The 13,988-nt window shown below is 38.2% G+C and overlaps 2 protein-coding genes across 2 annotated transcripts; both read right to left on the bottom strand.

Annotated features, from left to right (window-relative positions):
- Positions 1-496: 496 nt before the first annotated feature.
- On the bottom strand, positions 497-2,015 carry LOC143564447 (limonoid 7-O-acetyltransferse-like). Its single transcript, XM_077051720.1, has 2 exons — positions 1,638-2,015; positions 497-1,452 (listed from the first exon to the last, which is right to left on the bottom strand). The coding sequence occupies exons 1-2, from the start codon at positions 1,959-1,961 to the stop codon at positions 541-543; spliced, it is 1,236 nt and encodes a 411-aa protein (XP_076907835.1). The 5' UTR covers positions 1,962-2,015; the 3' UTR covers positions 497-540.
- A 6,813-nt stretch (positions 2,016-8,828) lies between these two features.
- Positions 8,829-12,097, bottom strand: LOC143564446 (uncharacterized). The gene is made up of 4 exons (XM_077051719.1): positions 11,976-12,097; positions 9,950-10,399; positions 9,517-9,823; positions 8,829-9,117 (listed from the first exon to the last, which is right to left on the bottom strand). Exons 2-4 carry the CDS (start codon positions 10,391-10,393, stop codon positions 8,981-8,983), a joined length of 888 nt encoding a protein of 295 aa, XP_076907834.1. The 5' UTR covers positions 10,394-10,399; positions 11,976-12,097; the 3' UTR covers positions 8,829-8,980.
- Positions 12,098-13,988: the final 1,891 nt, after the last annotated feature.

The following is a 13,988-nucleotide window of genomic DNA, read 5'->3' as shown; positions in this document are numbered from 1 at the left end:
GAGTTAAATTTTCTTTTAGCTAATTTCAGTTTTAATCTATCCCCATACGCAACTCAGACGCCAAGGATTCAAGTCCCACATATAACAAGGTTTAAATGAAATTCGCCGTTCAAAACTTTTTTTAATATTTTTCTCAATATTCTTTTACTATAATATTATTTTTCATAACATATATATCATTGAATTCAAAGAATTCGTTTCACTTGTGTTTTTCTCTGATACTGATATTCTAAATTTTCAATATACAATAAAAGAATAGACATTGGCTTCTTGTTAACTTCTTATTTCTGTATTTCATATATTCTTATGAATTTGTTATAGAATGCTAAACCTGCACATATCTATGTTGGTTTCTCAACTGTTGGTTAGTAATTAAAGGTGAACATACTAAGCAGGCCGTAACGGGTTGGTTGATAGTTACAAAAGGGTCAATAATGGGTTGCACGATATTTATACCTTTTTTCATCATAGGAAAAGCATATTTACAAATGCATTTAACACATGTAACTAAACTGAAACAGGAAATGAAATCCATGCCATTCAATGAACAAATCGGAGAGGACTAGGGTCGACAGTGGCATAGGATAGAAGCTCAGGATTACACTCGAATATCTCCATTTCATCCGGACTCAATGTGACTATAGCTTCAACACCACTACCCTTTAACGTTTCATTCAACGCCACACGTCTTACAATTCCATGATTCATAAAATAAACCCATATTGGTTTTCCCCAACCGAAATCCAACTCATATGCTCCAGTGTTCAACAAGCTTGTAGCCACTAAGCAGTCTCCTTCGGCTGTCACGTTCATCAGTTGGTTTGATGCCCTTAAAATCTCATTGAATGTCTCATGCCCTTTCTCCCCTTTCATTGATTCAATGTGAACGTCGTTTACCTTTGCTATTGATTCTCTTTGTTGACCCATCAGGGTTGGCAAATCCAATTGGCAACCGGGAAAGCAGATTGTACCCGCTGCTATAACAAGGTTTCCAATGGATTCTTCAGGCAAAGGTGGCGATGCCCTTTTTCGGAGATCCACCATTGACAATAAAACATGAGGCGACTGTGGACCAAATTGTCTTACTTTTGTTGCTGCTTGGGCTGCAGCCTTCCAAATAATTGATGTTGTGGCTTCCATGCGACTTGGTGGACGTGCTGAGCTGGCACTAGCAACCGGTTGTGCCTTGAGCAAAGCCAAAGCATTGGAATCGAACACAAATCTTTTAGTGCTAAGCATTTTGGTAGCCAATATCTTGGAAGGCAACGAGTATTCTAAACACGGATTGTTAGGAAAGATCTCAGCACCAACAAAACTTGGTGAAATAGTTTCTGGTGAACCTCTAGCAGCTACGGCCCATGCTTTCATAAGCATTAAATTTGTGTGTCCGTCAATGATCTTGTGAGACGTACTAGTCAAAAGCCCAATCCCGCCACAATTAAAAATATTGACCTGGCAACACATCAAATTAGCCCTTTTGATAACCAAATTGTATCGTAACAATAACAGTATGGTAGATTATTAGTAAACTAGGACCCGTGGTGTACTTTTCCGTACTTAGGGATCAAAACCCAAATATGGGCATACCATAGGCACCATCCGTGTACCTCTTTCTATGATATTATGCAAGAAATTACCTGAATACGTATGATATAATTTCCTATTGAAGAGTTTGCAGTGTTTGGGGTTTCAGGCAACAACCCTCTCACTTTTTCGTCATCTGGATGCCTTAGAAAATCTTGGAGTGTCTGGTTGACTCGAGCCTCCGTATAATAAATTCCTTGATCGTTACATTCAATTTGCAAGTTGTCCTTCACCTTTCCAGCAAAAGGATAGAATCTTGTTAGAATCTCAGATAAAGTCTCTTTAAGATGTTTTGATCTTTTGTTCATGACATCTGCGACACTATCCTTGTTGGTATTAGGAATAAAAAAGGCTAAGGGGACGTAGACATCAACCATAAACTGGTCTAAAATTGATAACTTGAAGTTTCTCAGATGTCGGGGAGTTGGAGAAGATGGCTTGATGGTTTCCCTTGAAATTATTTCAAGATCAACCTTCGTATTACTATCGGGCAACCTGCAATAATGGTAACAAACCACAACCTATAATTGAGATACATGTTAGACCAAAAATGATCGAAGTTGTCATTTCTAACCTGTTCGATGAGGAGCTATAAAAGTGACCATAATATAAGGATGAAGACCGCGTTTGAAGATATTGTTGAGAATTTAGGAAACATTGAGTTGCTTTATAAGCTGAGAACAATGACTTTATTTGTCTGTCCATTGATGATGATCGGTTTCACAACACACTCTTTCATTTTAAAGATATTCCAAGTTGTTGTAACTTGACTTTTATCATATACATATATTATGTTGTCCATGATTAATAGAAATAGAATTAAGCATGTGTCACCCGCATGGCATGTATAATAGATTATCAGTATATCATAATTAAGCATGTGTCACCTGCATGGCATGTATAATAGATTATCAGTATATCAATCAATCATACCCAGTAAAATCCCACCGACAGCAAAGCTATAGGTAGGGTCTGGGGAGGGTGGGATGTAGGCACACCGTACCTCTATCCAAAGGAATAAAGAGGTGGCTTCCAGAGAGACCCTCGGCTCTAAGTACATGTGTATGAAGCAAAATAAAGGAAATCAAAATTTAACAGTTATATAAAAACTACTATTAATTATAATAATATTAATAATAAGGTCACAGTTTAACAGCAATATAAAAGCTAATAATAATAATAATAATAATAATAATAATATATGTAAGGGAAATACCATTATAGTATGTGACCTAAATAAGTTAAGTCTAATCCCTAAGGTATTCAATTCTCTCTAAAAATCCTTAACTTTAATTCTACTTCTCCACGAATTCCTATCCTCAACCATGTCCTCGGAGAGGTTTAGGTCTATCAAATCATGCCTAATCCTCTCATCTCAAGTCAATTTCGGTCGTCCTTTACCCCTCCTCCCCTCTATAGTAATGTTTTCTACGGATCTAACAGGATTCGTCGTCTGTCTTCTCTTTACATGTCCAAACCATCTCAATCTCCACTCTCTTATCTTGTCTGCTATGTTCGCCACCCCTAATCTCTCGCGAAACACAACGTTTCTTATTCGGTCTAGCCTTGTGTGCCCACACATCCAACGTAGCATTCTCATTTCTGCTACCTCCATCTTCCGCACTTGTGCCTTCTTGATGGCCCAACAATCTGTTCCATATAGCATTGCAGGTCTAACTGCCACCCTATAGAATTTTCCCTTTAGATTAGTCGGGAAACTCTTGTCGCACAATATACCTGTGGCTGCTTTCCATCTACACCATCCTACCTGAACTCGGTGGGTCACATCACTGTCTAATTCCCCATCGCTCTGTACAAATGATCCTAAATACTTGAACTTCGTTACCTGCGGGACCACCTGCCCTTCAATTGTGATGTGTGCGTCTTCATTGTCGTTTATCCCACCAAAATCACAGTGTAGGTACTCCGTCTTAGATCGGCTAATCTTTAAACCTTTTGTCTCTAAGGTTGTTCGCCACTCCTCAAGCCTCATGTTTAGATCTTGTTTTTTCTCAGCAAGTAACACAATATCGTCTGCGAACATCATGCACCACGGGAGAGTCCCCTGAATCGACTTTGACAACTCATCCAAGACTACTGCAAAAAGAAACGGGCTCAACGCTGACCCCTGGTGAAGACCTACCTCTACAGGAAAGAAATCAGTATCCCCCACTGGCGCACGGACACTTGTTTCACTCCTGGTATACATATCCATAATTATCTCTATGTATTTCCTGGGCACTCTTCTACCCTCCAAGCACTCCCAGAGCACCTGTCGTGGCACACTGTCGTAGGCCTTTTCTAGGTCAATAAACACCATATGTAGATCACGCTTCTTCTCCCTATACTTTTCTATTAATCTTCTTATAAGGTGTATTCCCTCTGTGGTGGAACTCCCCGGCATGAAGCCAAATTGGTTGACCGTAACCTGAGTTTCTCGTCTAAGTCTAACCTCAATCACTCTTTCCCATAGCTTCATAGTATGACTTAGTAGTTTGATTCCTCGGTAGTTACCACAACATTGGGCGTCTCCTTTGTTCTTATAGATAGGAACTACAACGCTGCTCCTCCACTGGTCTGGCATCTTACCTGATTTGAGAATACTATTGAACAGAGTAGTTAACCACATGACTCCTTCCTCCCCCAGACACTTCCACACCTCGATGGGTATGTTGTCTGGGCCAACCGCCTTAGACCTTCCCATCCTCCTAAGTGCGTCCTTCACCTCTTCTCGTGTGATCCGTCGGCAGTAGCAGTTATTCGATTGTTGTCGTTGAAAGTTTGTGTTGTCATGTTCTTCTTGGTAAGCTCTCCCATTGTTAAAAAGATTGTGGAAGTAGGTTTGCCATCTTAGCTTGATGTCCTGCTCCTTGACCAGTACATGCCCATCTGTATCCTTTATGAACTTCACCGGTCCTAGATCTTGCCTTCTACGCTCCCTGGCTTTGGCAATCTTAAACATAGCATGTTCCCCCTCTTTTGTTTCTAGACTTTCATACATCCGTTTAAAGGCCGCCTTCTTTGCTTCCGCCACTGCCTTCTTCGCCTCTATCTTGGCCGTTTTGTAGTTGTCCCTCAATTCCACTCGCTCCTCCTCATTCGTGCACCTCATTAGCTCCCTAAAACATCCTTGTTTGTCCCTTATCTTGTCTTGCACTGCGTCATTCCACCACCAAGACTCCTTATGCCCACTTGTCTTTTCTGTTGTGACCCCGAGAGTCTCCTTTGCTACTTGGATGATCTTTGTCTCCATAGCTTCCCATATATGAGTTGAGTCCCCATTTAGTCGAGCCCGCGTATGCAGTATGAGTTTATCCTTAAACAGTAGGAGATTTTCATCCTTCAAATTTTCCTATCGAATTCTCGGTGTACCTTTCTTCTCTCGAACAGACAGCTTATTTCTGAAGGCTATATCAGTCACTAGTAGTCGATATTGAGTCACAACTGCCTCCCCAGGTATGACTTTGCAGTCCTTCCACCAACGTCGGTCTCCTTGCCTCATCAAAAGGTAGTCAATTTGCGTGTCGCGTCCGCCACTGCTAAAAGTGATTAAATGAGAATCTTGTTTCCTAAAATAAGAATTTATAATACCTAGGTCATGTGCCACCGCAAACTCTAGAAGATCTGTTCCGGTCTCATTCCTATCACCAAAACCGAAACCCCCATGTACGGCTTCAAAACCATCGTTAGCCTTACCAATGTGTCCATTAAAATCACCTCCTATGCAAATCCTCTCCCCCCTAGGTATGCCCCCTACCACTGCGTCTAGGCAATCCCAAAATTCTCTCTTTTCCTGATCCCCTAGGCCTACATGAGGCGCGTAGGCGGAGACTACTGCCACTACTTCCTCTCCTAGTACTAATTTCAACACCATAATCCTGTCATTATGTCTTATCACCTCCACCACACTAGTGTGTATTTCCTTAGCCACTAGAAACCCCACTCCATTCCTAGCTCCATCAGACCCCGAGTACCACAACTTATACCCATTACACTCAGCCCCTCTATGTCCTTTCCACTTAGTCTCCTGGAGGCATGCTATCTGAACCCTACGTCTTTTAAGCACATCTACCAATTCTAGCAACTTACCATTTAATGTTCCTACATTCCAAGAAGCCAAACGCAATATACGCTCCCTATCTTTACTCTTTCCTACACCCCTCGTTTCAGGACATGGTCTCAAGTAATAGTCATGGTTCCTACGCTCTATGGTTGCAACTAATCACACAAACACAAGCAATAGAACACCAAATCAATAATAATAATAATAATAGTAACAAAAACTAATAATAATAGACACACGGCACACAGTAACAGATAAATTGGACTGACTACTCTAGCAGCATCAAGGCCTATTGCCAACAAAAAAATAAAAGATATGAAATGATCTCACCGGGATTTTAGCAAGTCACCAATATTGATCAGCTTCAGTTAGGGTGATTAAGAAGAAAAAATAGCAAATAACCTTCCTTTAGGGTTATTTCTTCAATCTCATAATATTACCACCTCTGAATAACAGCAACACAACACAACAAGCCCCAATCTTCTTTGACCCGAAGAAAAATTAGGGTTTCTGATAAGAACCCTACAACTCAGTTTCTGGCAGCAACAAAAAGGAATGTTTGATTACTAAAGACAGGAGAGACGCAGCGGAAGATAAATCACCAGACTTGTAGCCCACTGATTCCAGTCGGAGACACCACCACAGAGGCGGAGATCAGTTATTGCAAAGAGACCGGGCAGGTAACCAACTGATATAGATCAATTAATTGGCCCTTGTAATCGAGTCGGAGAAACTCAGATTTGCTGTAGCGGTGTGTTTGAAGTGGCAAAGGGGGCTGACGAGTAGTTAGGGTTTGCCGATAGATCGACGAGCATGCAGTGGTCTGATCAGTGGTCCGATTGGGGGCTGACGAGCAGTGGTCCGAGCAGCGTCTAACGATTGGGGCTGATAGATTGACGGCAGTGGTCCGATTGGGGCTAATAGATCGACGGCGACGGTGGTCCAAGCAGTGGCTGCCGATTGGGGCTGATAGATTGACGATAGTGGTCCGATTCTAACTAGATTGACGATTGGGGCTGATAGATTGACGATTAAATAAACTATAAATGTAAGAAATAAAACTATAAATGACGATTAAATAGATTGGGGCTGATAGATCGACGATTCTAACTAGATTGACGATTGGGGCTGATAGATTGACGATTAAATAAACTATAAATGACGATTAAATAGATTGACTATAGTGGTCCGAGCAGCGTCTAACGATTGGGGCTGATAGATTGACGATTAATAGATTATCAGTATAATGTTTATATTATTATTATGTTTACAAGATATCCCAAGTTGTTGTAACTTATAATCATTGCGAATTCTATTAACTGAGGTCATTTTTTACATCATCTCATTATTTTTCGTGCTTTATTGTGTTATATAATCGGTGATTGTCTTTGAACTCTCTGCGATAGATTGATTCGTCCAATACAATGCAATTTTGTACTATTTCTGTCTTCATAATTTCTGAGTCGTATGCATTGTCTAAGTATTTCTTGAAGATTTGAAATAGTTTTATTGTTGGTTACATGGTTTGGAGATTGGACAGTTTTTATTTTGTAAAAAAAAATGTAGCATAACCATATTATTAAAAGGAAAGCCAACAATTATTAAATAGATTAAGTGAACCGGAGACTGTAACCCAAGAAATGAGTTCCTCCAGAAACCACAACAGTCTCACCCATTATATACGAAGCGTCATCAAAAGCCAAGAAAGCAGTGGCTGCAGCCATGCGTTCTGTCGTCCCAAGTCTTTTGAGTAACTTCTTTTCTTCCAACGCCTTTCTCTGAAGAGTATTTTAGACATTTTGTCAAAGGTCCAACATATATATGCACTATTGAAGTAGCAGAAGATACTTACCTTGGTTTCATTGCTGGTGATTTATGAAGCAAAGTGTGAAGGTCCAAAGCCAGGGCTAGACCTTAACACGCGCACTTGGGGCCAACTCAGTTGCAAGAGCCTAAACAAATACCACAAAGAGATTGTGACTTTGTTATAAATGATGAAGTTAGCATGCTTAGGCCTTGAGCAGCTCAGATCAAAAGGGCCTACTCCCGGGTGAATTGGGTCTACGCCCAGTTGGCATCCAGCCAACAGGGCCTAAGCCAAGATGAGACCCAAGATAAATCAGGCCTAGACCTAAATAAGATCTAATCAACTGGAAAAGGCCATATGAGATTAGGATAATCAGGCCAAGGCCCAGATGAGATATGGTCATGATCAATTTGACCTAGGCCCAGTTGAGATCTAGACAATTGGGCCTAGGCCCAAATGAGATCCGACCAATCGGGCCTAACCTGACCCATATCCTCTCCTATAAAACCATCTTAAGCTCAGAAATTGTTAAATCCGGGCCTCAACCCAAATGCTGAGCCCGGTCCAGAGCAAATACTAAAGAACGGGCATTGATACCGCTAGGTGCGCGTAGCTTAAATGAAAATAAATTCACATATAATAATCTAACTATATGGCGTAAATATTTGTTTTGATATTATAGGTATTGATTATAAATTTAACGGATTTTGGATTTTTAATTTTGTTATTGTTTTCTTTCGTTTACGTATAGTGTCCATTATCCAAGGTAAAGTGTTTCTTCTTTCTATAAGCATCACTTACTAAAACTTGTAAATCTAATGCTTTGATTATGTATTAAGAAAAATTGTCTAAAACCTTAACACCGTCAAAAACATAGTCTCATACGTACACTCATACTCTTCTCTCTCATTTATCACGTTCAAAAAACATATTAACTTATTCTAACGTCGGAGATTGATTGCAAAACACTCCCTCCTGCTGTAAGCTACCGGTTGTTCATCTTAGCAGAAACCGTTCAAGGTATCAAGATCCAGAGTCGTCTAAACCATCCTTTGTCCATATTTGTTGTAGCAACTTTTAATCTTAACTTTATTTGAACACGTCTTAATTTGTAAAAACACTCTCCTAATTAAAAACACAAATCATCATTTTAGTATAACATTTGATCATCAAGTAATATGCATTCTTTTAAAAGGTAGTAAGAAATCAAATATATGCATAAAACAATTAATAAAATACAACTCCTCACAAGTCACAATAGTGTACCACAAATCTTCATTCCTAAATGACATGTCACAATAGTGTACCACAATCATGAAAAGCCACGTGGCAATAGTAGCATGCGAATGAGCACCAAACTTGGACCAATTACCGGGTGCCAAGTGGCGCTACGACAATGCGGTAACAAGATGATCTCTGTCAAGCTAATACACATTTGAGAAACACACCATATGATATCCATCATATTTCTCAAGCTAAATCTTGATCAACAAACTAACTCGGTTTTGGACCGAAACAGATCATGATCACGAGAACCCGATTGTTTTGTTAAGCAGCCAAAGTGTGAGTGACATTTCGATTGCGAAGATGGTGTGCAACGATGTTCTATCCAACATGAATCCAAAGACAGTGATCCCGGCTCGGTTGTTCTCAAAATAACTCACTGCAAAAAAAAAAAAAAAAAACACAATTCTTGATAATGATCCTGGCATCAACTAAACAAACCGAACGCAGCAAAAAGTTAATGTATGTTCGTTTATTTATTAAACCGAACGAACTTGAATAAATTTCTTTATTTATTTAAGCGAAAAAACATGAACACATAACTTGTCCATGAACAGATAAATGAATGAATGAGAAATATATTCACGTTCGTTCATTTAACTAAATGAACAATTTTTTTTGTCCATGCTCAGTCGTTTATTAAATAAACGAACTTCCAACCAATGGTTTGCAAACTGTTCACTGAATGTTCGGCTCGTTTTCTGGGCTACCGGTATATAAGTAAACAGTTAAAATTTCCAACTATAATTTAAACTTATTATTGCAATTTGCAACTCACCTAAGGCTTGTCTTTTTTGGTATGAGATTGTATCCCTATAAATTGGAACCATTTTAGTATTATCCAACTCATCTTCTTCTCCTTCATCCATATCTGAATCCATATGTGCGCTGAAGTGGTAATTAGCGCGATCGGATATGTTACCAACCGGAGTGTCTTCAGTGGGACCCACATCATCAAACGAGTTGATGGTGGCACACGTGTGCCATTTGGCTGCTAAACTTGTCACAGACTGAGCTTTATGTGTGATCTTTGCAGCGCTACGCAGGCATATGGATAAGCCGCTCACAAGTGTCACAGAACACAGCTGCATTACAAGAATAAAGTATTGCACTTCTGTCACAAATTTAAGAACTAGTACTTGTATTTCAAAGTATGAAAATATAATGATTATATGTGTTTTTGAAGAAACCGTATTACAAAGTAAAATTACCGCAAGTTCTCCAGCAGTAGAAATATTCACAAGCGAGCCCGTCTCAGTTGTAACAAGTAGAGAAGCAAACTGACTGACCGTGACGAGGATCAAAGTAGACAAGATAAACGCACGAAACCTGTGGCTTATAATCCTCAGAGTTCTTCTAATAGCAAGATGTTCCATTAATATGACACCGACATCCGCTTGTTTCTCAAACACTTTAGCAAAATCCTCTAGCCTTAGTATTTGCAAAGAACATGTGAGCTTGAACAAGACACAAACAAGGTAGAAGAGTGATGTTCTGTATAACCATGAAGATAAGAGTAGAGCACAAGCCAATGTGTGGCTTATGTAGATATTGGAAATGTATGGAATTTGGTTTGCACCAGAAGTGAACCACCATATTTTGTATGCACTGTCAGCAAGGAAACATGGGATGATGAATGAACACAGTAGCTTCATTGAACTCTGCATGTGTGTAACAAAACATGTGGTCAGCATGTTAGTTTGACCAATGTCAAAACAGTAATCATGGGTTTATCTCTATATAAATTGATAGTTTTATTAAATAAAGTTTATATCTAAAGTTGTAATTTTTATCAAATAAAGTTTTAGTGAAATTTCTTTTGCTTTTACATCACGGGTCAAATTTAACTTGACCCACTTTCACATGTTTGATGAAAAAGTTGCAATCCATTTTGTCATCAATGAATCTAGAGTGTGAAATTCTGATGCGACGTGAACCTAACACGAAATTCAGGGTTCTGGGTTTAGTATAAACTGGTTTAGGTCGGTTTTGGGTCAACCGTAGCGTTTGCGGGTTGATCTGCTTATTTTCTTTAATTGTTTTATAAAAATAAATTAAATTGATAGTATTTTGTATGGAAGTTTAAAAGTTAAAATATTAATTGACCTAATAGAAGTTTTTGTATAAAAATTTGCATTTTTCGGGTAAAACGTGTCCATTCGTGTCAACCCATGAATATTTGTGTTATGTTCGGGTTCACATGTCTCACACAATCTCTGGGTTTATGTCGGGTTAGCCTATTGTCCTCCTACCCGCTAACACAACTCATTTAAACCCTTAATGACTCTTATCTTACTGTTCCATCTATATGCCCAAAAAATTTGATTTAAAATTGGTAAGTTGCATTGAAATTTGATTTAAAATTGCTAGAGTACAAATCTGAAAAATAGGTTCCAACTGCATTTAATTTAATACACAAAAAGCAGGGTCGTCTACTTCTAGACCCCACGAAAACGATACCTTGGTGTCCCAAAACCAATTCCAATTCATCACGCAATTCATTGAAATTACGGACCAAAATGTAAATCAATCAAATCAGAGCCTACTTTCATAATCACGAATTCATGATTGTAATACACGTATGTATATTCCGTTTTAAAACAGCTATAAGAATCCCCAAATTTCGAAGCGAAAGAGGTTAGTAAAACTTACTTGCCCAAAATGGTCAAAATGTCCATTTTATTAGTCAACGTCCACACAATATACACCAATCAACTTTCAAAATGTTCATGTCAATTCCTGGCGACTTGACAAATTTTAATCATTAGCTTTACAAGAGCCTTACAAGATCTTCTTGCGGGACGACGAGATTACAACAAGTGGCAAAAGTCTAGTTGGCTAAAAATCTTATCAAGTTAATGATTAAAACTCAACGGATCGATTAGTTTTAGCAAGGACCATTTTGAAAGATTTTGCTCAAACGAACTATTTGTTGATTTTGATCCGTAAAACGCACAAGTTATCAATTTCGGCTAATAATATTATCTAACTTCTCAAACACATTCAATGCAATTCATAAGTTAACCTTCAAAATCACACCAAGTAAACAATTCAAAGAGTATCAAAATTTGACCAGAATCATTATGAGAAGTATAAATATAATTATAAGATTAAGCGAAAATTACTCGATCCGGTTTGTATTTTCACCTTCAAAATCACACAAAACAAAGAATATAATCCTAACTACTAAAACTTTAAACTGAAGTCGATTGTGATTAACATTAGAAAGCAACTTACATGAAGCTGATCGGAATACCCATCGCGAACTTTAACGCTAACATCCGACAACTTGTCGAGAAACAAGAACCTCCTGAGCCCATACTTCCGAGCAAACGACGACAAACTGATGAAGGAAAGAGTGGAGCAGACGGACAGCGACAACTGGACGATTAGATCGAAGGGTCGTCGGTGGCTGTGATCGCAGGTGTTGCATTGGTAGACGATGTGTGCGAGTATAGGCACGCAGATTGAGAATATGAAGAATATAAGCCATGAGAGAGCAGACTTCCATGGGTTGGATTGGTCAGTGAAGATCCACGAGAAGGCTGTGGATTCGAGTGTGTTGATGATCCAGTAGGTTGACTTTGACTTTGGCTTTGGCTTTTGTTTGGTGATTGGTATGTGAGAGTCCATGGAATCGGGTGCTTAATTTGAGGGAAGAAGGTGAAGGGTGGACGTCAATTATATACCACTTTTTGAAAGGTTACTCCAGTGACCCTTATGTTTGGCTAACTGGCTATATAATAATACAAGATGACTTTAAAGGGTGTTCGGGGGCAGGTACTTCTCGGCACTCGGCAGCATACCCTTAACAGGGGGTCGGGTTCATGGTTATAAATAGTTACAAAATTCTATGCTTTTGATATGACACCTCCTCAATTGTCGGTCTCTTCATAGTTATCCATACACCCTAACATCTTAAACACTTTCATCTATTATTTATGAACTAATGAGTAGTAAGCCATGATGTATACAGGCCGAGTTGCTTATAAAATACTTGAGATCGGTTTGTTAATAGCTTAAATTGAATTATGTTCAAGTCTAAATAAACTTGAACTTGAGCTTCACCTATCGTGTGTAAGTAGGCTTAGGATCAAAATTTCAGATAATACTTTAACCTCGTCTTTATGGTTTTTGGTGATTAAAAGTGTCTGAAAAACATGGTGTTGGAGATGGTGGTGTCAGCCAGAGTTCTTAAGAGGTGAAAGTGTGATATATCCCTTGAGGTGAATGAAAAATTTGACAGTCAATACACGGTCAACTGACGAAAGGGTACAAAAAAGCGCGTAGGAAAATCACGAGGACATATATCAATCAATTTAAGAATCAAACTTGTATTGTGCTCCCGTGCATATAAACAGCTGCACAAATTTATAATTTTCTTTTTATATTATTACTTATTCAGTTAGTTATACTAGATATTATTCTTTTGTATAAAAAGTTTGTATTCTTTCATTTTACAATTCTCAAAATAAATCACTGAATTTCTAAATATCATAATGAAATATCGATAACATATTCTTGTTACAATATTTGAGATATTAAATTACTAAAAAAATATTTTGCTTATATTGAGGAAATATTATTATGAAATTGATGTTGACAAGGTTTTAATACATCAATACACTCATTTTATAAATCTACAAACTTGAGGAAATATGTTTGTTGTGAGACTTTTTCTTGATCATATTTTAAAATTATTAAAGCAGGTTCAATAATTATATTTAATTTAAGGGCACATTTTGTAAGGCCCCAAACCCCGGGAACCCCACAGTTGGTAATCATTCAAACACTCGTAAAATTTAATAAACTAAAAAACCATTTCTTATATTAAAACAAACGTATCAGAGTATAAATTTTGCGGAAAACATGAAAAATGAAATAAGTTCCCGAAACCCGGGAATTTTGCCCAAGAACCAAAATAAGTATAACTCTTATAAGTTTCCTTGAAATAAAATATTCATAAACAAATCTTCCTTCCAGTATGCCCTTCACCATCCGAGTAGCTCCGTGCACGTCCAAGCAATAAGGCATCATCTTTCAAATCCTGAAACTTACACTAACATGCACACAAAGTCAGCTTGAGCTGAGTGAGTTCAAGTTTTAAGTAAAAGATATCAGTAGTAAAAATCATGATAGTCATACCAAAGGTTTTTAAAAGTAAAAGGGTACATCCGTCTAATCATCATTACCGAACTTAAACATCCTCATACATACACAAGTGTATATGTAAACATCCATTCAATAACA

Source organism: Bidens hawaiensis, unplaced genomic scaffold, assembly GCF_021521415.1.
Source record: "Bidens hawaiensis isolate Kalapana, Puna unplaced genomic scaffold, B.hawaiensis_p1.1 tig00022006_1, whole genome shotgun sequence".
NCBI lineage: Eukaryota > Viridiplantae > Streptophyta > Magnoliopsida > Asterales > Asteraceae > Bidens > Bidens hawaiensis.
This window is presented reverse-complemented; position numbering and strand designations above follow the sequence as displayed.

What these genes read in the sequence shown, in the direction of transcription:
- LOC143564446 (XM_077051719.1), bottom strand. Translation starts at nt 10,393, where the DNA reads ATGAAGCTACTGTGTTCATTCATCATCCCATGTTTCCTTGCTGACAGT. An exon ending in CTACTGCTGGAGAACTTGCG is followed by an intron (nt 9,824 to 9,949) that starts GTAATTTTACTT and finishes CTTGTAATGCAG; the next exon opens with CTGTGTTCTGTGACACTTGT. An exon ending in CCAAAAAAGACAAGCCTTAG is followed by an intron (nt 9,118 to 9,516) that starts GTGAGTTGCAAA and finishes TTTTTTTTGCAG; the next exon opens with TGAGTTATTTTGAGAACAAC.
- LOC143564447 (XM_077051720.1), bottom strand. Translation starts at nt 1,961, where the DNA reads ATGGTTGATGTCTACGTCCCCTTAGCCTTTTTTATTCCTAATACCAAC. An exon ending in ATTATATCATACGTATTCAG is followed by an intron (nt 1,453 to 1,637) that starts GTAATTTCTTGC and finishes ATGTGTTGCCAG; the next exon opens with GTCAATATTTTTAATTGTGG.